We start from the raw sequence: 24,120 nt of genomic DNA on the forward strand, positions 1-24,120 counted from the left end.
AACCTAGGGGCAGGACAGGAATAAAGATGCAGACATAGAGAATGGACCTGAGGACTCGGGGAGGGGGAAGAGTAAGCTGGGATGAAGTGAGAGAGTAGCATTGACATATATACACTACCAAATGTAAAATAGATAGCTAGTGGGAAGCATCCGCATAGCACAGGGAGATCAGCTCGGTGCTTTGTGACCACCTGGAGCAGTGGGATAGGGTGGGTGGGAGGGACATGCAAGAGGGAGTGGATATGGGGATTTTATGTGTACGTATAGCTGATTCACTTTGTTATACAGCAGAAACTGACACAACATTGTAAAGCAGTTATCTTCCAATAAAGATGTTAAAAAAAAAAAAAGGTAAACATGTAGATACCCTGTGACTCAGCAGTTCTGCTCTTGTGGTACATATGTCCACCAGATAGCATGTATAAGGAGATTTGTTGATGATATTTCCATAATAATCAAAAACTGGAGACAACTCAAGTGTCCAACTATGATAGAGCCGGTTTACCATTTTTTAAATTGCATTTATCTTTAACAAAATTAAAATTTCTCTGTGTTTCAGTTTCCTCATGTAAAAACTGGGAATGAAAATATTAGAAACCTACCTTATAGGGTTTAATCAATACATGTAATAAGTCAAAATAGGAAAGAAAAAAAAGTCCACAGATTTTAGTGTATAGCACCTCACCTATATATTTTATAATTAATTTAAAAAGACAATCTGAAATTAGTTGATCACTTATTTAAACCTGATATTATATATGGATATATATACATATATATGTGTGTGTGTATATATATATATATATATATATTTGTTTATTTTATATCTACCCTGTTAGAATTGAATCACTATTAGAGTTAGCACTTTGTTTTGTTATTTGAGTAGAACAGTACCTGACACATTGTAGTAGTTCTATAAATAGACTTCTCAATGGAGCAGAAATGGAACAATCATGAAACAGGAAAGTATTATTTAACATATATGTTCACTTTGATTTTTCCTGAGATAAGAATGATTTAGAAAGTAAGAGTTTGTTTTGAGTTAAATTTGAGAAGCTTATACATGGGAAGTATTTTAGAAAGGAGTAAAAGCTTTCTAGATGATTGTGATAAATTATATAGGGTGACACAACAGTGATGACAAAAAAAGAAACCCAGTTTTTTGTCTTTTCTTTTAACCTGGTAAATATGAGCTATTTGAATTATAGTACTGTTTACATAGCTCTAGGGGGACGTTACGTATTTATGTGAATTATAGCCCTTTTTTCATAACTCTAGGGGCAAATTATGTATTTATTTGGATATGACTATTACGCTGCTTAAGAATCTTTACCATACTTTTCATGTCCCAGAAAAACTAGTCATATTTATTAAGTAAAATTAATATGACTCCCCTTAGTCCAAATGTCTTTTTTTCTCAACAAGATTTTTCTACATGCACAGTTTTATGAAGGTCAAATGCAAGGGGTACCAAAAGAATCACAGTCAATTTAATAAATTGTGTTTGATCAAGTTCTCTAAGTTCTTAATAATAGAAAACTTTAAAGGATGCTTCATAAATCTAAATTTAAAATGCCATTTACAATTTAGGAAGGTAAAGGTTAGCAGTTGAAACAACCTTGGGTTTCAGGAACAGTCAAGTTGTTTCATAACTGTTGATGTTACAAGTATATCACAAATTATGTCCTGGTTAACATCTTAGAAGTCTGTAAACTTTAGATTTTGAATAATTTTAGTATTTATTTTTCTTCTTGGATTTTTTCACATGCTCATTAGGAACTAACTCGACACCAGATTAATTTAAAATTTGTTCTTATCTAAAATTATTTCACAGATTTCTGCATAGATCTTTTGCCAATTTAGTAGCATCATATCTCCTGATGTTGAATGGAATCAGGACAGATTACAACAGTATTGACAGGTTAATTCTAACAATTATCATTTATGAATGCTAAGTGTTTTCCATGGAACATCTTATTTAAAACTTACTTGTACCTACACACAGACTCAAATTATTTGTGTGTATTGTTTTCATTTTACACAATAAAATGAAAAAGTACTAAGACAGAAAAGCATTTATTAATTTGCCCAAGATCTCATGGCTACTAAGTGGCAGATCTAAGTGAGAAACTGAGGCAGTCTCACTCCAAAACCGAGTGCTTGATCACCACATTGTACAAATGCATCAGGCAAGAGAATGACAGAGCTCAGATACATAAAGGAAGAGTAAGGAGTAAATAATACCATTAATCTGAAGAGTATTATTACTAATTTGAAAAAAGTTACACTTGCTTCTTTGGTCTAAATTATCATCTCAATTCACAATTTAGTAAATAATCATGTGCTAGGTAGAGTTTTAAGAGAAAGGAACACAGCCTTTGGAATATATATATTACTTTTTATAGAGTGATTTTAAGTTCATGAAGAATTATAAAAGTAACCCAATGATGAGTATATCAAGATGAACATCTTGCCCAACTACATGTAGATTAGTGGGCATACCCTAGAGGTTATTTCATGGTAGCTGGTATCATATGCTGGTTTAATTAGAATTTTTATTTTACTTCAGATGTTGTTATATCTCTTTCTCCTGATGCGACATGATCATGTCTTTCAGCAATACCTGTTAATAAGGTTAATATGCTAGTTAATTTTTTTTAAAAAGGGGCTCTGAAATGTTTTGATTTTTTTCCTAAGGTTTAAGTGAATGATTAAAAACATTTTAATGATCAAACCCATCAGCAGGAACCCAAAGCTGAACTTCAGCCAAATTAAACCATAGGAAAAGATGAGAACCTCTCTCTTGCTCTATTTTGTTCTCTCTTTTATCCTTTCTCTCCTTCTCTCCCTCCCTCTCTCTCTCTTTCTGTCTCCCTTATTTTTTGGCTAACAGTTGCCTCAAGTGTATGTTATATATTTATAAGAACTAAATGTAATATAAATAAAGTTTTATTATCCTTAAAAATATTTTTATAGTAAATGATACGTTTAAGTCTTAGACTTTATTATAATGAAAATGATTATGGAAATGGTCTGTTTATGTTCACATTTTCTACCATTTTTGTAAACAACATCAGAAATAATTAGACCTAAATAACATTTTAATAGAAGTAATGGAGTTCCATATAACCCATATCCAAATTCCCCAATTCTTAATATCTTTCATTAGTATGCTGCATATTTTAACAACTACTGAACCAACAGTGAAACATTGCTGTTAACTCAAATCCATATTTTATTTAGATTTCCTTAGTTTTACTAGTCTTTTTTCTTGTCCCAGGACCCCATCTATGATACCATACTACTATCAGTCATCGTGTCTCTTTAGTCTTCTCTAGACTGTATCAGTTTTTACTTTCTTTGTTTTTGATGACAGTTTTGAAGAGTACTGGTCAGATAATCTTTCTTTCTAATAGATAAATGAACAGATAAATAGAGATTTGTGTGTATACACGTACATGCATATACACATATATATAAATGTCATACAGTATATTGCTTATTTGTATATGACAATATAGTCAAATATATAATATATCGTACATAGATATATAACTATTTTTTAAAGTAAATTTATTTATTTATTTTTGGCTGCGTTGGGTCTTCATTGCTACACGCAGGCTTTCTCTAGTTGTGGCGAGTGGGGGCTACTCTTCACTGTGGTGGGCGTGCTTCTCATTGTGGTGGCTTCTTTTGTTGTGGAACATGGGCTCTAGGCACACGGGCTTCAGTAGTTGTGGCATGCAGGCTCAGTAGTTGTGGCTCGCAGGCTCTAGAGCACAGGCTCAGTAGTTGTGGCGCACGGGCTTAGTTGCTCCACAGCATATGGGATCGAACCAGTGTCCCCTGCATTGGCAGGCAAATTCTTAACCACTGTGCCACCAGGGAAGTCCCAGCTATTTTTCTATACCAATGAAGAGTAAGTTGCACATATGAAACCCCTTAAATTCTTAACATTTCATTGTGTATTTCCTAAAAACACAGATACTTATCTATATAACTACAATATAACCATCAAAATCAGGAAATTACATTAATGCAATATTAGTATGTAATCTGCAGATGCCAAATTTTGCTGATATTTTTTCCAGTAAAGTCCTTTATAGGTCAGAGATTCAACCTAAGGTCACACATTGCATTTAGTTGCCATGTCTTTCTAGTCTCAATCTTAGTTCCTTAATATTTCCTTGACTTTAATGACCTTAATAATTTCCAGGAGTGGGACAGTTTATAGAATATTTCTCAATTTAGAATTACCTGGTATTTCCTCATGATTATAAATTTTGTTCAGAAATACCACAAAAGTGATAGCATGTTCTTCATAGTATGTAACAAAAGAGACTCACAATATCAGTGTGTCCCATTTCTGGTAACGATAGCTTTTATCATGTTGGAAAGACAGTGTTTGCCAGGTTTTTCTACTATATTTATTCATTTTTTTGTACTTAATAATTAATAAGTAATTAAAACTATTTTGTGGAAAATGACTTTAAGACTTTGTAAATATCCTGTTCCTCATCAAACCTTCACCTAACATTTTTATTAGTGATTTATGAAATATTGATTTGTTGAAAACCATTGATGAAAATGCAAATTACTGTGGTTGGATATATTTTCTTCCTTCTTCTCTTTGCCCCTTGAGCATTTACTGAGTGCTTTTTCAGACATTATGCAATACACTAGCAATAAAGTTTTGATTACTAATGAAAAGGTTAGCATGCTGAAATGGTGAATTTGGGGATTCATGAAATAATTTACTTGCTGAGAACCAACCTGTTTTCAATAGCAGTAATTATTTAATACAAGTTTTCTGAAACAGGCACAAGCTAAATTGGATTTCTTTGTCTTTCTGTAAAATATCTCAAAAGTATTTTTCCTTAGGGCCAAACATAAATTATCTTTGATGTAATACATCATCCAAATTGTATCATTTCGGATTACTGTATACCTTGGTTCTGTTATGTGCCAAATTATATTTATTTCCTCTTTCATTTCCTTTTCTTCTCAAAAGTTTCTTAATAGCAAATTGCAAAATTTTTGAAATAATATATTTCACAGTGCTTGAGAATTAACACTTTGAAGCCAGACAATCTGTGTTGCAGCCCTTATCTACCAAATATTAGAAGTATGACATCAGGCAGAAGCTCTCTTAGCCTAGGATTCCTTAACTGTAAAATAAATATAACAAAAAATAATGTTTAAAAGTTGTGTTGAGGATTGTAAGAGATAATGCTTTTAAAATACTTAGTATAGGTTCTGGCCATCTTGCAAGTCAACTCTGCCTTGGAAATATGCTTTTTAGAAATAGTTATATTTCTATAACTATTTTTTAAAACCAAGGGGGTCTTCAAAATGAAATGCAAAAATAAATTTGTAAACAGGCAGTAATTAGTGGAACATTATTGAGAACTTCAGCTTTTTCTCACAATGGTGAAATGTTTCTGAATCTATTCAATTTGAGCTTTCACTTTCCTGCTCAAATTTTTAGTTCTGTGCTATTCTTTCACGTTTCATTGTGACTATATCATCTCTTTCCATTTAATATATGTATTTTTGAACATCTGTTCTTCTCAGAGCCATTCTGGTAGATCTAAATGCACAGATGGTCTCCATGATGAAGCATAACAGAGAGATTCCATATATAGTTAAGAATATTTTCTACACATTTTATATCTGTTTTCTTTACAATTTTTAGATATAATAACTTGATTTTTTTAACCAGGAAAGGTTTATTTTATTTTAATATATAAATAGTTTCAGACTTACAGGAACATTATAAGAATAATACAAGCTTTTTCTCCAAACCATTTGAGAGTGTTACTGAAAAGAGTCCTTCTTACCCCCAAATACTTTAGTGTGTATTTCTGACACATAAGGATATTCTCCCACATAACAGTACAGCCATAAGAAATCAGGAAATGAACACTGATACATTACTACTTCTGATCCATAGTTACCATTCCAGCTCCATCGGTTATCCATATAATGTCTTTCTTTTTTTCCACAATGCATTAGTTATAAACATTTATTGAATTCATATTCTATGAAGATACCGTCCTTGGCCTCAAGGAGTCGACTATATTAGTAGTTTATAATCTTTTGTTTTTGGTTTATAACATTATATATTTCATGTGTACAATGTTATATTTCGACTTCTGTATACACTACAGTGTGCTCACCACCTAAAGTTTAGTTTCCATCCATCACCATACTATTGACCCCCTTTACCAATTTTGCCCTCTCTCTATCCCCTTTTTCCTTTGGTAACCATGACTGTGTTCTCTGTATCTATGTGTTTGTTCTTGTTTGGTTTGTTCATTTTAAAATTTTCTTTAATATTTCATAATAAGGTGATTTTTTATATAAGTAAAACAAATCATTTTTTTTAGAAATATGGTCCATGGTATTGGAAACTTGACAAATATCTTTAACTACTCAAGGAATAAAAATCATGGACCTTTAGAGCCATTCCCATTCACAGAGTTTCTTTTAGAGAGTACTAGCATTTAATCTACAGCACACAAAAGCTTCTGAAGAACGAAAGACTAAGCCCTTGTTCCTTTTACTTGTCTCTATTTTCCTCCTCCAAGGAATTAGGCACATTCTGGGAGGCAGGAGACGGGTAACAGAGAAAAAAAGGAGGATATTCAGAGAAGAGAAAAAGCACATAAAAATACATTTTCTACTTTAAGCATGTAAATGGGAATCAATCTTTCACCTGTTTTAAAATATTCAAGTATTCAACTATTCGACAACTTTCAATTTAATAAGTTCTTTCATATATATATTCTCTCTCTGTATGTGTATATCAATACATATGCACACATATATATTCAATTTAAGCTTAATTCAATTTAAGTATAATTGCTCTTCAGATTTTAGTAAAGATGACTAGAGCTACTTATCACTCTCTTTAATAATAATCCTTACTCTTATCTTAAAGATACTTGTCTACATGAATATTTTTAAAATTAAAAAAACAAATTTTTTAATATAGTTGTTTTACAATGTTGTGTTAGTTTCTTCTGTACAGTGAAGTGGAGTTCCCTGTGCTATACAGCAGGTTCTTAGAAGTTATCTATTTTTTACATATTAGTGTATATATGTCAATCCCAATCTCCCAGTTCATCCCACCCCCCACCCGCTGCTTCCCCCCCTTGGTGTCCACACATTTGTTCTCTACATGTGTGTCTCTATTTCTGCCTTGTAAACCAGTTCATCTGTACCATTTTTCTAGATTCCACATATATGCATTAATATACGATATTTGTTTTTCTCTTTCTAACTTACTTCACTCTGTATGACAGTCTCTAGGTCCATCCACGTTTCTACAAATGACCCAATTTCGTTCCTTTTTATGGCTGAGTAATATTCCATTGTATATATGTGCCGCATCTTCTTTATCCATTTGTCTGTCGATGGACATTTAGGTTGCTTCCATGACCTAGCTATTGTAAATGGTGCTGCAGTGAACACTGGGGTGCATGTGTCTTTTTGAATTATGGTTTTCTCTGGGTATATGCCCAGTAGTGGGACTGCTGGGTTATATAGTAATTCTATTTTTAGTTTTCTAAGGAACCTCGTACTGTTCTCCATAGTGGCTGTATCAGTTTACATTCCCACCAGCAGTACAAGAGGGTTCCTTTTTCTCCACACCCTCTCCAGCATTTATTGTTTGTAGATTTTCTGATGATGCCCATTCTAACTGATGTGAAGTGATACCTCACTGTAGTTTTGATTTGCATTTCTCTAATAATTAGTGATGTTGAGCAGCTTTTCATGTGCCTCTTGGCCATCTGTACGTCTTCCTTGGAGAAATGTTTATTTAGGTCTTCTGCCCAGTTTTTTTTTTTTTTTTTAACATCTTTATTAGAGTATAATTGCATTACAATGCTGTGTCAGTTTCTGCTTTATAACAAAGTGAATCAGATACACATATTCATATGTCCCCATATCTCTTCCCTCTTGCATCTCCCTCCCTCCCACCCTCCCTATCCCACCCCTCTAGGTGGTCACAAAGCACGGAGCTGATCTCCCTGTGCTATGCGTTCTGCCCAGTTTTTGATTGGGTTGTTTGTTGTTTTGATATTGAGCTGCATGAGCTGTTTATATATTTTGGAGATTAATCCTTTGTCTGTTGATTCATTTGCAAATATTTTCTCCCATTCTCAGGGTTGTCTTTTTTATGGTTTCCTTTGCTGTGCAAAAGCCTTTAAGTTTCACTAGGTCCCATTTGTTTATTTTTGTTTTTATTTCCATTACTCTAGGAGGTGGGTCAAAAAAGATCTTGCTGTGATTTATGTCATATGTTCTTCCTATGTTTTCCTCTAAGAGTTTTATAGTGTCTGGTCTTACATTTGTCTTTAACCCATTTTGAGTTTATTTTTGTGTATGGTGTTAGGGAGTGTTCTAATTTCATTCTTTTACATGTAGCTGTCCAGTTTTCCCAGCACCACTTATCAAAGAGGCTGTCTTTTCTCCATTGTATATCCTTGCCTCCTTTGTCATAGATTAGTTGACCATAAGTGCATGGGTTTATCTCTGGGTTTTCTATCCTGTTCCATTGATCTATATTTCTGTTTTTGTGCCAGTACCATATTGTCTTGATTATCTACATGAGTTTATTTTTAAAAATTTATTCAGAGGAAATGATTTTCAATATTAATTGTCTAGCTTTCACGATAAAAATAGAGTCAAGATTTTATACACAGGTGCAAAAGCTATATTACGTTAAAGGGAAAATGAAGAACATATGTAATTCCTTTATTATATTTTCTTTTTGATTTCAATAAATCACTGCAAGATAATACCCACTGAATGTGAATTCAAGAATGTGTACTATTTTGTACTGATTCTATAAGTTTTAAGATAAACTTCAAATAGACATTTGATTTGGTTGAATTTTTGAATAAAACAAATGTTATATTAATGAGTTAATATAAAACCAACATAGATGTCATAGAAACAGTGATTTGGCCCATAATAAACTCTCAATAAATAATCACAGATTCAGAGGTAACGTAATGTTGCAATTGTGAGAAAAAGCTGAAGTTCTCAGTAATATGCACCTGTTTACAAATTCATCACTCCATTTCATTTGTTGGACCCCGTTGGTTTTTAAATATATTACTATTTCTAAAGCATATTTGTAAGGCAGGGATGACATGCAAGAGAGATTCATAAAATTACTTTTTCAGAGAAGGAGGTTAAAGGCTGAATTATAGCCAAAGCATGAATGAATTCTAATTTGGAAAGATTATTTTTATGGAAGATGATCCTTACTTAGATCATGCAGTATAATTGAGAAGAGCCTGAAAATAAGTGCAGGGGCAGAAGAAGACAGTAACTAATCATTTTAAAATAGGTGTATCTTCCAGGACAACATAAGTTAGAGTTCAGGTATTTACAGTATCTTGTATAGATGACTATGGAAGCACTGAAATAATCTTCAAAGGATCATGGAGTATGATCAAAGTGCCATAAGATATTATGGCCCCTGTCGCAGTTAAATCAGCAATTGTTCTATAAAGTGCTACACAGTAGCCATATAGACCTTGATGAATTAGGAAATGGGAGATGAATCTTTACCTGTGCAAAATCAAATACTCAATTTTATTTGTTCACTGTTGAGAAACTGGATCAGGAGTGTATTAGTCAACAGAACCGAGAGATACATAGATGATAGATAGATTAGATAGATAGATAGATAGGCTGATTGATTTAGGGATATAGCAAGGGAGATTGATTATAAGGAATTGGCTCACAAGATTATGGAGGCTGAGTGGTTCTAAGATTAGCAGTTGTCAATCTGAAGACCCAGCTGGTACAGTTCTAGTCCAAGACCAAAGTCTGAGAAACAGGAGAATTGATTCTCTAAATTCCAATCTGAGTCCAAGTCTGAAGGCAAGAGAAGGCAGATGTCCTAACTTGAAGACAGTTAGGAACAGAGAGTGAATTCTTCCTTACTCAGCTTTTTGTCCTATTCAGGTCTTCCATGGATTAGATGAGGCCCACCCATGTTTGGGAGGGCAATCTGTTTTACTCAGTCTACCAATTCAAATGTTAATCTCATCCAGAAACACCCTCACAGACACACCTAGAATAATATTTAACCAAATATCTGGGCACCTCATGGCCCAGTCAAGTTGACACATAAAATTAACAATTACAAGGAGGATGGATTCATGCTACAAAAACATAGGAGAAAATCATTTGTGTTTGTTCTTAAGAGAATAATTGGTGCGAAATGGCTGTCTAGTACACAGTAAATCAGATTACAATATTTGTAACTGAAAATAAACATGTATTAGTCCAATATAGACTTATACATAATCTTGTTCCACTAAAGACAATGTTTCTGTTTTGATAATGTCTATGAGTAGAAATAGAGCACCCACTACCATTGTTGGTGTTCTGTCATTAAATGATTATTATATGTAAATCATCATATAGTGAATTCTTTTTCAGCTTATTTAATGTCCATGACCCTTCAGAAGTTCTGTCCTTTTTAGAGGGGAGGGGAAAACTAACCACTTGGATTCTTGATGAAGTATGTAAGAAAGTAATATCACATCAATTGCATTTTAAATTATTCCTTTGGGGTGCCTTTTTCTTGAGAAGGTTTTCAAAACTGTATAATATCATTTGTATCAATTATTTCCCAGTTCAAGTGGTGTTATTTTAGTTGTGCTTATTATAAAAAGTACTTTTTTCTTCTGGACTCTTGTACATTTTCTCTTTAATCATTAAAGCCATTGACGTCTATCGGAAGGCATTGGTTTAAAATATGTATAAAAAAACTATTTTAGATATTCAGAAATTATATATTTTAGCATTTTATTTCTACCAAAATGTCAATTTTCATGTAAATATATTACAAGAGACTCCAAGAAATATTCAATAGATATAAATGTCAGGAGATTATTGTTACCTATCAATACAAGGACGTTGATGCCAGTGGCATTATCCTATCACTAAATATGTACATTTAACACAATATTATGATTTATGGAGTGCTTTCCAAGATTCATCCTTCTCAATATTTTCTTCAAAATGAACAACATACCATTTCTTTGCTGAATATAAAGTTGGCCTAGAGTGACATCAACATTATGGTAGTGTAAGATGTCCCTTCTTTAAGTCCCCACTTTGAACAAATAAAAATTAGCATCTATGTATGAACAAAAGTACCTCTGATGTAGTTGTGGGATCCAACACCATATGCAAAGAGACCTGGAAGTAGTTCTGCCCACCTGTGCATTGGGTAATAGGCAGAGAGACCTTGGTTTGGAATTTGAACTAGCAGAAGCCATTGAACTGGCTGAGCAGTGAACTGGCCCCAACCCCTCTGGGTCATGGTCTGGGGAAACCTAGGTAATACTGACTTGGGCAGACACCCATGGATGGAAGAGACTTTGTAAAAGTCCATTCCTCTCGAGGAGAGATTCCAGCCCTCTGTTGGAGCAACATGTGCGGAGCAGGTGTATTCATACAAGGTTGAAGAAAACCCCAGATGTAAGCGGGACCAAGAAAAATATCTGCAACTCAATGACAATTACAAAAGATTTGAGGAGGTATCTGCTACATCAAATGCGAAAGCAGCCAATGCAAATCTCCAGGAAACAGAAAGAATCAAAGAAATATGTCATCGCCAAAAGATAACAATTATCCTACAGTAATCGAACTCCAAAACATGGAACTTGGTGATTTACCTGATAAAGAATTCAAAATAACTGTTTTGAGAAAACTAAATGAGCTACAAGAAAGCACAGAAAGACAATTCAGCGAAATTAGGAAAACAAGACATGAACAAAATGAGAAATTTAACAAACAGATTGAAATCATAAAAAAAAGAACCAAACAAATTCTGGAGCTGAATAATTCAGTCAATAAAATGAAAAGTGCAATATAGAGCATCTACAGTAGAATAGACCAAACATATTAAATAAAGTGTTTTTAAACAGAAACAACCATAAAACACGGTTATGTATTGATTTGTTGATGAAAATGTTGTAACCAGAGGCTTGCGGGAACTTAATCCTGTATTCCCCTCAGCAATGTAATAACCTTGAATTCCCCCTAGGAGCATTGGTTCAGTATTTGTTAATTCAGTGTTCATGGTGTCTTTATAGTACAGAACTACCATGGATGATGAGAATCAACTATATTTATATGAAACTGTGAATACAATGCTTCTGTGGAGAAATATTGCAAGTAAGATTAGTAAGGAAAATTTTCTCTTTTTTTAGGTTGGCTCAAGCAGCTGTGGCTCACAGGATAATCAATTAACTGAGAACTGCTTACCTTTTACATTCAAACTTCTCTTATGCATCTTCTTGAAATATTGAATTTTCTGGCTTTATTTTCTTTAACTTATGTGTGCATTTATGCATTTTTCTGTATTTTCCCAGTAGTTGTATAAAATCATTTGTGGAAAAAGACATGAACTAAATAAGTAAGTGACACCCTCAGGCAGGTGCCCAAGCTGATAATCATCCCATGAATAGAATGCCCTTCAGAAAACCAAATTTATATTTCCGAGACTTGTTGAAATGTTAAAGGACACAGAGCATGACCATCTGTATGGCAGATGTGCCCTGAAAACTGTGAATAATAATGTATAGGGCAACACAGGTAGAACAAACAACCTGACTGTCCTCTGAAGATTTTCAACCTCCACATAATATTTAGAAATTCGGAAAGCACTAGAGTGCCATGTCTCTGTAATAAGAAGAATAAGTAACAGTGATATGTGTGTATTTATATATGTAATATGTGTATGTGTACATAGATATGTACATATTTTTGTTGGGTATATATATATATATATATATATATATATATAAAGAAAATGAATGAAATAAGTTGCTGAAATCTATTTGTTAAAACCATTTTGCATGCTCTCTCTTTTGCTTGTTTGCATCTGGTATAGGCCATTTCATTGCACCCATTTTACTCTTGCCAGACCTTCCATATTAAAACAAAATGCCTTAATCCTCTTTTTTCTTAGCTATTTCTCTTATATTAGATTCAAAGATTCCAAACACTAGCCTATATCTGAACAGGTCCACCATCCGCGTGGTAGATAATGAATAAATGTGTGTAGCTCAATTACGGATCCATTTTAACGTTGCATTTGACATGTGTATGTCTGTGTGTAGATGTTTACTTATTCCAGCAGTGAAAATGAACAATCTGTGCTAAGATGTTTGGCCTAAATGTACAACATTTGTACATGTGGAAGGGAGCAAAACTCACTATAAAATGCTGAACTAATAACTTGATATAGTACTTGAGTCCTTTGCTGTCAACAGCTAAATACCACATTTTTAAAGTTGGGGCAGAAGTCTATTTTCAAAAATTTCAGACACCTATTGTTCAAGTTTTTTGGTTTGTTTCCTTTCTCTTTTGCTTGGTTTTAATTTTTTAATTCAACTCTGTGGCACAGTTATTTACTTTGGCAACAAAGATCTTTAAATACTCTAAGTTTGTTTTATTAGATATCTGGAAACAACTTGTTGCCATTCAATTTTAAATTTTCATAATTTAAAAACCAAGGCACAACTACATAGGAGTGGGTGAATTTTTATAAGAGAGAATGATGTCTTTGGGGACAGGGATTACATTAAAAAAAATATTAAAATGTTGGCTTGGAAGCCTTTTTGTTAACTAACATTTCCAAAGGTGTGCCCGTGTTCGTATATGTGCTGTTAAAACCATCTCCTCTCACTTTATCCTCAGTTCTCTTTGAGCTGCAGAAAGTCAGTTTGCCTTTAAAAGCTGCCTGCCAGGAGAGCTGACTTTATAAATACGCTACTTTGTACTCACGGTTCCCCAAAGCATGGGCTCCCCAAAGCACAGTTTTAAAATCACTTCTTTAATCATAATTGTGTTATTTTTCTAAATCAGAGGTTGCAAACTCCTGTGGTTGCTGTGTCAAAGGATGTATGGGGGGGCATTAAATTCATAGTTTAATTCTCTAAAACCTGTTGCTGACTTTAGAACCAAGAGATTTCTTATAAAATTAGAACATTAGAAGATGTAGCAACATTGGCTCCATATTTCATTATGGCAAGAATTTGCTGGGGCTGAGTAGCAGCTACCATTTTAGATGGGGAAGTGTTCCCCAGTTGCCACCATTCCCATGAGATTTGCTTCACTCTTTCACACTGCCTGATATCCCTGCAGATATCTGGGTCTGTAGCCCCTGAAAATAGAAGTAAATGAGGTAACTTCTTCTTTTTCTCTCTGAAACTATTTCTCCATGAAGGAATCCCATTTAAAACCTAACAAAACATATCTCGGAATAAAATTTAAAAGTCTATGTTCTGTAGAGGCACAAAGCTTATGTTTATTGACTAAATTCATTTATTCATTGTGACAGTGTGATGATTAAGGAAGTAAAGTATAAAATATAAGAGTAACGAAAAGGGTGCCATGTTCTGATGTGGGGTAGGGAAATTCTGTCAGGAATGGTTTAGAAGAAGGCAATACTTAATTAAGCTGAAATGTCACTAATGAGAAGGATCCCAGCTAAAGCTTGAAGACTGGGGACTCTGGATGTAGGAATACAAAGACCTACAAGTAAGAGAAAACAACAGTGATTCTCTGTTGGAGATCAATAAGAAATAAAGCTAGATGCTCAGGCCAAATGTGAAATCATGGTCTTATATGCCATTTTATGTTTTGTTGTTGTTTTAATCCAAAATGAAAAGATATTACCATCTCTCCAGTTCTGTCACTCGATGGCTTTCTACTTAACCAACACTACAAGCACTAAAGAAAATCCCAGCTTTCTCTCTCCTCTGATAGACAGGGAATCCATTGTCTCCAACTCTCTTCCTTAAATTTGCCACGTGCATGTAATTGCCAACTGGATTTCATTGATCTCTCTGAAATGGTTTTTGATTTTAAAATAAAGTAACTAATTCCTTCTTACAGTTTAAATCCTAGTTTGTAGATAACTTAATACATCAAGGTTTTTTTAAGGAGGAACAGCAGATGCATTTCTCCATAGGAGCTAAGATGCTAATGATCATAAATTGGTCCAAATGCACTTCACACTGAATCAGGGCCTTTTATTTCTTCATCCAAAGCAAGGACCTTGACGTTGGAAATTTCAGACTTTATAGGAACTCATGTGTTTGCAAGTGTTCTTTTGAAATGCTTCAGATCTCTGGTTGTGGGCAGCTGCCTGCTTTTTTCCTTTGTGTAATAAATGTCTGGGTTTTGTGCCAGAACACTTCTGGTGTGCTGTTGATCAAATGAGAATTGACAGTTTTTCTTTTGTTTCCTTTTCAGCTCACTCCAGTTGGCACCACAGTATTTACAGGATTTTCAGGAGACAATGGAGCTACAGACATAGATGATGGCCCAAATGGACAGATAGAATATGTTATTCAATATAATCCAGATGATCCGGTATGTAAATATCTACTTGCAATGTGAGTTCACTATAAGGAATAAAATTAATATTTACTTCAGCTGATATTTATTATATTTCTCTATTGCTCAGCTCCTGGAACCACATTAGTAATTATACTATTATTAATAACTATCTCAAAATTATATTTTAAAAAATATTTGTGCTATACTTATAAAAGCTAGTTTTTGGTGAGTTTTGTAGGTAAAAGTTTAAAATGTATTCATAGGTATAATATGTCATTTTTATTAAATTTCCATTATGTTAGTGGACTCCTAAGCATTCTAAGTAAATCATTGGACATGATATTACCAATGTGATGCGTATGCTTTATGGAACTTGAAAATTAATACCACCACTGCCCCTTCTCCACCAATGAAACCTGAGGTAGAGAAGAGGGCAAAGCCTCTAGCAATAGGTTTTTCAGTTTTTGGTTTTATTGCATTAGACAGTGGGGCTTCTACATTGTGCCTTAGGCTGTGAAATTATTTTTCCCAATGATATAGTAAATGTAACACAAATAAAATAAGAATTGTCTTCTTGAAGCTAGAGCTGGAAGTCCTGCCTGCCATCTTTCCCTTCCTCTTTTCCCGGAGGCAGCTTCTCAGAACACCAAGGGCTCTCCAAAGCATAGTTTTAAAATCACTTAAGTGACTTTTTAAATCAATGCTTCTCCTTTAGGTTTAATATTAGGAATATAAAAGTGGTGAAGTTAACATTGTATCTTTGTTTTTAAATTATATATTTCTTATATAAGCTTTAAACAATCAAAAAAAAAAACCTGTTGAACTTGCAGAGACTAAGAGCTCTCGATATGATCTACCTCACAAATTGACTGTGAGAACTAAGTGAATTGTGAATGCATTTCCTCATCTTATTCTCACAAATCGATTAGTTAGTAGTAGTATCTCTATCACATAGGAGCGAACACAGGTTCATAGGTGACGTGACTTGCCTGGTAACACACACCCTCCTCTAAGCTGGAGAGTCAGGACTCGATTTCAGAGTAATATGTGCTCCACTCTTCCTCTGTTGTGCTCTAAGAAAATAGTTGCAGCACTTGAGTTAAAATTTTCAAAAAAATTTTAAAAACAAAACAAAAGGCCCATGGGTATAGCAGGGTCAAGGGAAGATTTGGGGGGGTTTTGTTTTTGTTTTTGTTTTTCCCCTAAAATGTATGCCTCCACATGTTTAGAGACAGAGGTAATGAAACCAAGAGATGGGGAGACGATGAGAATGTGACAGAAAAGGACAATACGTATGAGGGGTTACACAGAAGTCGAATGGAAAAGATCAAAGAAACAGCAGAAGGGAAAAGGGCAAGAGAAACATTTTTTTTTTAAATAGAAATAGGCAGCTGACTATACAGAATATTTCTAAACCATTTATTTTCTTTACTATTTAGATTTTTTAAATAATTAATTGTATGTGTGTGTCATGTATCTAGCTTACATTTTATGAAGGTCATTTCCTAATCTTTACTCCTCAAGCTGTAAAAATGAAACTCCAAGAAAGTATAGAATGACCAGGCCATGTATTTTAGGGAAATATTTATTACATTGCATTAAAAAAAAAAAAACAAAAAAACCTACCCAAGGATTAGATATAGTGGGAGACAGAAACGTATTACTTGGAATGTATCTTTTAGAAGTTTTGTGAGGCTGAAATTCCTTGTTAGCTATGCAGTAATTCCTTCTGAATGCTTCCCCCTTTCAGGGATTTCTGGGCTTGGCATGAAATATAATATGTACCTTTTACTACCTACAGTTTGAATAAACCAATCATTCACATGCAGTTTCCAAATTGCAAAAAAGAAAAAAAAATGTACTTTAGCAAGCTAGCGCTACTATGGAATAACGAAAGAAATTCTCTGGGCATGGTTCTAATTCAGTGAGGCAAAAGAATAAGACATCATGACGGCACTTAAGTTAGGGTATATTGGAAGAGAAAGCATTAACCAAGTCACATCCTTACAGAGAGAATCCATCTTTAATCATCATAGAGAGTTAATGCAAACCTCAATGCCAGTTTCTTCTCCTATAAAATCTCTGAGAAAGAGCTATCTGATGATTTTTATATTCTTAAATTGTTAAATCTCTAGAAATTCTGCTTATAATTAATAGCATCATAATATTATCCTTTTTTTATTATTATATTATTTCTTTTATAATATTATAATAATATATATTAATATATATTATATTATTATGTTATATTATATATTATTATATTATTATATATATTAATATATATAATAATATAATATTATATTATTTCTTTTTTTTTTAAATTTTTATTTATTTATGGCTGTGTTGGGTCGCCGTCTCTGTGCGAGGGCTCTCTCCAGTTGCGGCAAGCGGGGGCCACCCCTCATCGCAGTGCGCGGGCCTCTCACCATTGCGGCCCCTCCCGTTGCGGAGCACAGGCTCCAGATGCGGAGGCTCAGCAGCTGTGGCTCACGGGCCCAGCCGCTCCGCGGCATGCGGGATGCTCCCAGACCAGGGCTCGAACCCGCGTCCCCCGCATTGGCAGGCAGATTCCCAACCACTGTGCCACCAGGGAAGCCCCTAACCTGCTTATTTCTTAGAGTCAAAACAAACTTGTATGTATTACAAATATATGTAACCTGAAAATGTGGCCCCCTCTGGCTTTTGCAACCACAATTTAAAATTTCTTTAAAATTAGTCTCACACTGTATGGTAAATAGTAAAAGGTGTAGATTGGTCTGTTCTACTTAAAAATCTCAGGGTATTTTTTTTTTTCCAGGGTATTTTTTGTTTTGTTTGTTTTCCATCTGATGCTACGTTATTCATTAGCAGAAATCGCGAATTAGTGACCTGGAGTTTCATTCAACTCACAAGATTTTGTTTGGCCACAAATTATTTTAAATAATTTCTGAGCCAAAATCTAAAAATCATGAAATTTCACATTCAAATTTAGTTTTCTCTTCTCTCTTAAGAAATAGATGTATGACAACCCTGGTCCTGATTTCCAATAAGACAGCATCAGCCAGAGTTGAATTAATGTTTTCCCATTAAGCAAACTTCTATCACTCAGACAATATATGTATATCCATTTTTACCCTCATCACTTTACTCATTTACATTATCCAAGTCATCCTTGTAGAAATTTACAAATGTAACTTCTGCCTTACTGTAATACAAAGTATGTTTTAATTAATTCTTTGCATCACTTTAAACACTGGCCTCTGGTGTTTCTGATAAGAGAAGACAATGGAAATTTGAATGATGTTTCCAGTATGTAACGTGCCATTTTTCTTTGACTGTTTTCAAGATTTTTATTTTAATTTTGAGTGCTTGGCAACTTGACCATGGGAGCATGCCAATGTATAGTTTTCTTTGTAATTGTCTTTTTTTAAGGGTTTTGCTGAACTCTAATCTCTGAATTTGTCTTTCACCGGTTAAAGAAATTATCAGACACTATTGTTTAATATTTTCATGCCATTTCCCTGACTCTTCTCCCTCTGAGACTCCAATTACAGGCATATTAGGCATTTAAATACTGTTCCACAGGTACAGGCTCTGTTCATATATTTTCAACATATTTTAATCACTTGGTTGCAAGCTGGGTGTTTACTATTGATCTATATTCAAAGTTACAGTGTTCTCTGCCATCTCCATTCTATTCTTAAAACTATCCAATGTATCCAATTGTCTTTTTTTATTTATTATTTTTTAAATTTCAGAGAGTATAATCTTCAGGTCTAAATTTTCCATATTTTTATAGTTTTTATAGTTTGTAATTTTTGGTGAGTTTCCCATCTTTTCATTTATAGAGAGCATATGTTTTTACGCCTCTAAACATAGACATTGTTATAATAGCTGCTTTAAAAATCCTTGTCTGCCTGTCTAACTTTGGTCTTCCATTGATTTTCTCTCTTCTTGAAAAGAGATCACATTTTCTTGTTCATTATATGTCAAATTGTCTGGACTCTATCCTGGATACTGTGAATGTTGTATTGTGGAGAGACTCTTGATTCTATTATACTACTCTGAGGAGATTTGTTTGTTTTTAATTTTAGCAGAGAACTTGGTTGCATTCAAACTGAAAACTCTTTCTCTTGGGTGCAGTTCAATTTTCAATTCAGTATATGTATTTTTTCTTAGTTGATCTGCTTGTAGTCGACCCCATACAGGTGTGGTTTCAAGATCAACTAGAGATCTGGACATAACTTATGCATGAAATTTTGTTCCTTCCCTTTCTGGCTCTCTCCTTTATAATATCCATCCCCCCTCACTTTCTGTCAGCTTTGGTTGTCCCAGAATCTATCCCTTTAGGTCAGAAAGACTTCAGGCTTTCTATCAGAGTTTTAACTGCCCCCTTGAGGTGCTAAATCAGCCTTCCCTCAGGCCAACTACCATGAAACAGGAAACTCACCCATGTTGTCTCTTCTTTCAAGTGTCTAATCTCCTCCAGAATATGCCTGCTTTTCTTCTCTCTCCAGGGATGCAGGGATGTCAGGTATTTTTGTTTGTTTTGTATTTTGTCCAGAGTTCACAGGTGTTAGTTGTGGGAAGATTTAGTCCAGTGGGTCTTAGTCAGCCATATAGAAACAGAACACTTTATATCCAGTGAGGTTCTTTCTTCAATATACCTTTAGAAGACTAGTACTCTTACTCATTTTTGCTTCTGAACCACATTTAGGGCGTTCCTAAATATTACGCGATAGCAGCAATGATAGAAGTATTTCAAAATTTTACAGCAAAAAAAGAACATACATTTATTTATTCCATGATTGTGCATCTACAGTGATAAACTGTCAGCTAGTTTTCCACCAGCACTATTTTGTAACCAGAAACACTGACATTTCAAATCAACTTCAGGATGGTTTCATTTATCTCTCGCCATTAAAAAAGAGGATAACTCTTTCCAACAAAAGAACATAAGTGAGGATACCCTCATATTAATGTGTTCCTAAATATCAGAGAAGTAAAAATATAATATCACTTAAAATTATTGACTCATCAAATGTAGTAGTTACCAATTACCAGTACTATATGTCACCACCAATCCTTTAGACAAGGCTTGGTGATTAGCATAATGTATTAGTTATCTACTGTTGGATGACAAGCTTAGTGGTTTAAAACAACACACTTTCATTTTGTTCAGTTTCTGTGGCTTAAGAGTCTGGACACAGCTAAGCTGAACAGCTTAGGTTCTTATGTGGTTACAATCTACATGTTGCCCAGATTAGTTCTCATTGGAGGTTTGAGTAGGGAAGAATCCCCTACCAAGTAGACTCAGACTGCTGTTAGAATTAATTCCTTTATTGTTGTAGGACAGAGGGCCTTGGCCTCTTGCTATATGTTGGCTGGAGGCTGCTCTCAACTCTTAGAAACCACCCTTAGTTCCTTGACTGCTTACTTCCTTAAACCTGCAAGGAGAGTATCTAGAGCTAGTCTGCAAGATGGAGTCTTATATGACATAAGGCAATCACAAGAGTGACAGTTTATCACCTGTGCCATATCCTATTGGTTGGAAGCAAGTCAGAGGTCCTTCCCACGCTCAAGGGGAGGGGATTACACAAAGGTATGAGTTGCTTATCAGCAAGTGGGGATAGAGAGGGCTCCCTTAAGAATCTGTCATACCTACTATAATGTTCAGCATTATTATCATCATTTTGAATGTCATATAAACTGATCTACTTTGGAAAAGCACTTTTGAGTCTTTTTGTTTAAGTTTGTGGAAAAAAAATAGAGGAAATGAAGGTTCTATTCTGGTTTTAGTAGAGGATAAATTGAAAATAATCATTTGCATTATTAGGATCTTTTTTACCATACCTGTATTTCCTTTATGATATAGATGAACAATTATACTAGGAGATGTGGAATAAATAAGAATCAGACACTTTTACTCTCCAAAATAAAATTTGAAAAATTAAATTGCCAAATGTTGTAAACTCTTCACTGAAACAAAGCACTTTTATTTAACCTATTAAGAAAATCAGAAGTGTTTAAATTGCACTTTTTTTTTGCCATTGTTTTTATTGAATTTTATCTAGAATAAAGAAAGAAGAAGTTTGGGGATGAAGAACTGCTTAACTGATTAACCAAATTTAAAGTGAAAGCATTTGTGTTATTTTCCAAAACTTTCTGGCTCTTCCTCTTTTTGGAGACATGCCAGAAGTGAACTTTTTTGGGTTGGAGAAAATTACTTGCTCTGGCTAATGAGACACGGGCCCAAAGAATCAAATACAAGTCACCATTTCCCCTCCCACTGCTGCAGTGATTGGAGAAAAACATGTTGAGGTGAAACATGCATTAGCCCGAGTCCCTGAATGAAAACATAAACAGAGCCCACTTGCTGACATGTGTTAGTGTAGATATGTAGAATGGGTAAGAAATAAAAAATTCTTATGTTAAAAAATTCTATTAATTTGGGGGTTTCATTCTTGCATCATAACCTATCCTTTCTCGTCTGATATTTTCAGATGAAAATAATTTAGTAAATACCTCATTATTGGCATCCGCTAGAGAGCGAACTAAGAGGATTTGTACTATGCTCATCACAGTTACTGTAAAATACTATTTTTTTGTGCCTTCATGGTAGTAAAAAGTAAGGCCATCTATAATACACTGAACAAATTATATTTTAAAACATGAAAAGAAAAGAAAAGAAAGGAAAAAGAAAGATTCAGGAAAAAAAAGGAGAATAATTTGTCATCACGTATTGTGTGGAATTTTTCATTTTGGGGAGTTTATCTTATTTGGAAAAAGGAAATTATTAATATAATATGTATCATTTGGATATTTTATTTTTTTAATTTATTTAACACCTTTATTGGAGTATAAATGCTTTACAATGTTGTGTTAGTTTCTGCTTTATAACAAAGTGAATCAATTATACATATACATATATCCCCATATCTCTTCCCTCTTGTGTCTCCCTCCCTCCCTTCCCATCTCACCCCTCTAGGTGGTCACAAAGCAAGAGCTTTGTGAACACCTGTGTTTACTTAGGTCATTGCCTAAAGTCCTTCTTTGTGTAAAACTTTGAACCCAGGTTGTTTAACTGTGAGTCTGTGACATTTTAAATTTACAACATATGTACTTTTGAAGCCAAATAGAAACTTCTAAATACAATTTCCTACGAAATTGGTTAGAAGAAGGTGACATGAACTGCACTGTAATCTTTCCTTTACCCCTAAATGTGCATATACATATTTGTGTGTGTTTATGTGGCAGGGAGGAATGAGTGTGTATGAAGTAGAGAAACAATTATCAGAGTGTTGGTATTCTACTGGGAGCAAACTAATGTTGCTGCTCAAATCATAGTCCCTTTTGAGTAGACAAAGGCTACATGATCTTACTTAATCCTCCACTTTTCACTTCAGGTAATTCAGATTAGGGGAGTCACACCAAACTATGGATGGTTCAGCAGCTAATGGCGTGGTGGCCTGATTAATCCGTGACAAGTTTAAGACCAAATAGAGACTGATTAGGACACAGAGTTGGTGCTGTTTATCCAAACTAAGAGATAAAGTCACAGTCCTGTTCAACATGAACAAATGGGGAAAGTCTGAAGAGAGAGAGAGAGTAGAGGTGATGAAGGAAGAGAGAGAGGGGAGAGAGACATTCCAAAAAAATGTAGAAAAACAGTAATAAGAGAACTTAACAGCCTCTGAGAGACTGAGAAATGTTTTCCTTGTTACCTAAGTTCCCACCACTTCCCAGTTGCAGGCCCAGTAAAGCATATTTGTACCTTGGTTCTGTCATTAGATAACCAGGAAATAGATATACACGTATATGTGTATCTGTGTGTCTGTGTGTGTGCAGGTCTCAAAAATAAATCTCTCTTCTTTTGAACTGAATTTCTAGTCCTTACAGTTGAATGGATAATATCAAAAACAATATTTTTAAATGTAGCATAGGTATGAGAAGCCAAACAGAATCTTTGCTGCTTATTAGAAAATGATGAATTACCATAGTTCTCAGCTGAGAACAAATAACGCTAAGTACCTCATATTCCATTTCCAGATCATCTCCAACTGTGGGGCCCAACACCTCCTTACAGGACTAGCAGAGAGGTGTCATTTTATCTACAATGGTACTGATTCAGCTTCCCACAGGTTAATAAAGAGGGCTGTGGGGGGATGGAATCAACTCTGGAGAAACACGGAATTGTTAGTGTCAACATTCCATCTCCCTTCTTTGCTTAAGTCAGTGTGAGTGTGTGTGTGAAGGTTGGGCATTCCACATGCCTCTTACACTTTTTCTCATCCTTCCAACAGTGATAAAATCATTTAAACTGCCCTATGCCCTCATTTACTAAATGGAGAATTGCCCCTTGTCTGACAGTTACTGAGACACCAAACTGCCAGGGAGTTGTGAGTGGACCTTTCCTGATGGAGAGCAGATGTTTGGGGCCTGTGGGTATTAAGAGGCTTAGTCATTATTGGAATGACCTGATTAACACTGGGCAAGTAGAGGTCAGCATTTAAATTCTCATCACCCAAAGAAACAAGTGCTAGTTCGTGCTTTACAGATCAGTGTCCAAAATTAACAGAAAGAGGGTCAGGGCCTTATTTCCAAAAAATGTAGGTTGCTTAAGAAAAAGGATATGACTGTGTTCCTGCACCCCTCTCCTTTGTTGATGAACCAAATCTCTAAGGATGAGAGGAGAGGAAAATAAATGGTAGAGGAAGGGAGGGTGCAGACTCTACCTCCCTTTCCACCTCA

The 24,120-nt window shown here is 34.5% G+C and overlaps 1 protein-coding gene across 1 annotated transcript in view; it reads left to right on the top strand.

Annotated features, from left to right (window-relative positions):
• Positions 1-24,120, top strand: part of PCDH15 (protocadherin related 15) — a 1,145,650-nt gene that overhangs the window by 698,339 nt on the left and 423,191 nt on the right. The window contains exon 8 of the mRNA XM_068548948.1: positions 15,301-15,420. Coding sequence (XP_068405049.1) covers positions 15,301-15,420 — 120 coding nt within the window. The remainder of the gene's footprint in view (positions 1-15,300; positions 15,421-24,120) is intronic.

Source organism: Eschrichtius robustus, chromosome 7, assembly GCF_028021215.1.
Source record: "Eschrichtius robustus isolate mEscRob2 chromosome 7, mEscRob2.pri, whole genome shotgun sequence".
Classification (NCBI taxonomy): domain Eukaryota; kingdom Metazoa; phylum Chordata; class Mammalia; order Artiodactyla; family Eschrichtiidae; genus Eschrichtius; species Eschrichtius robustus.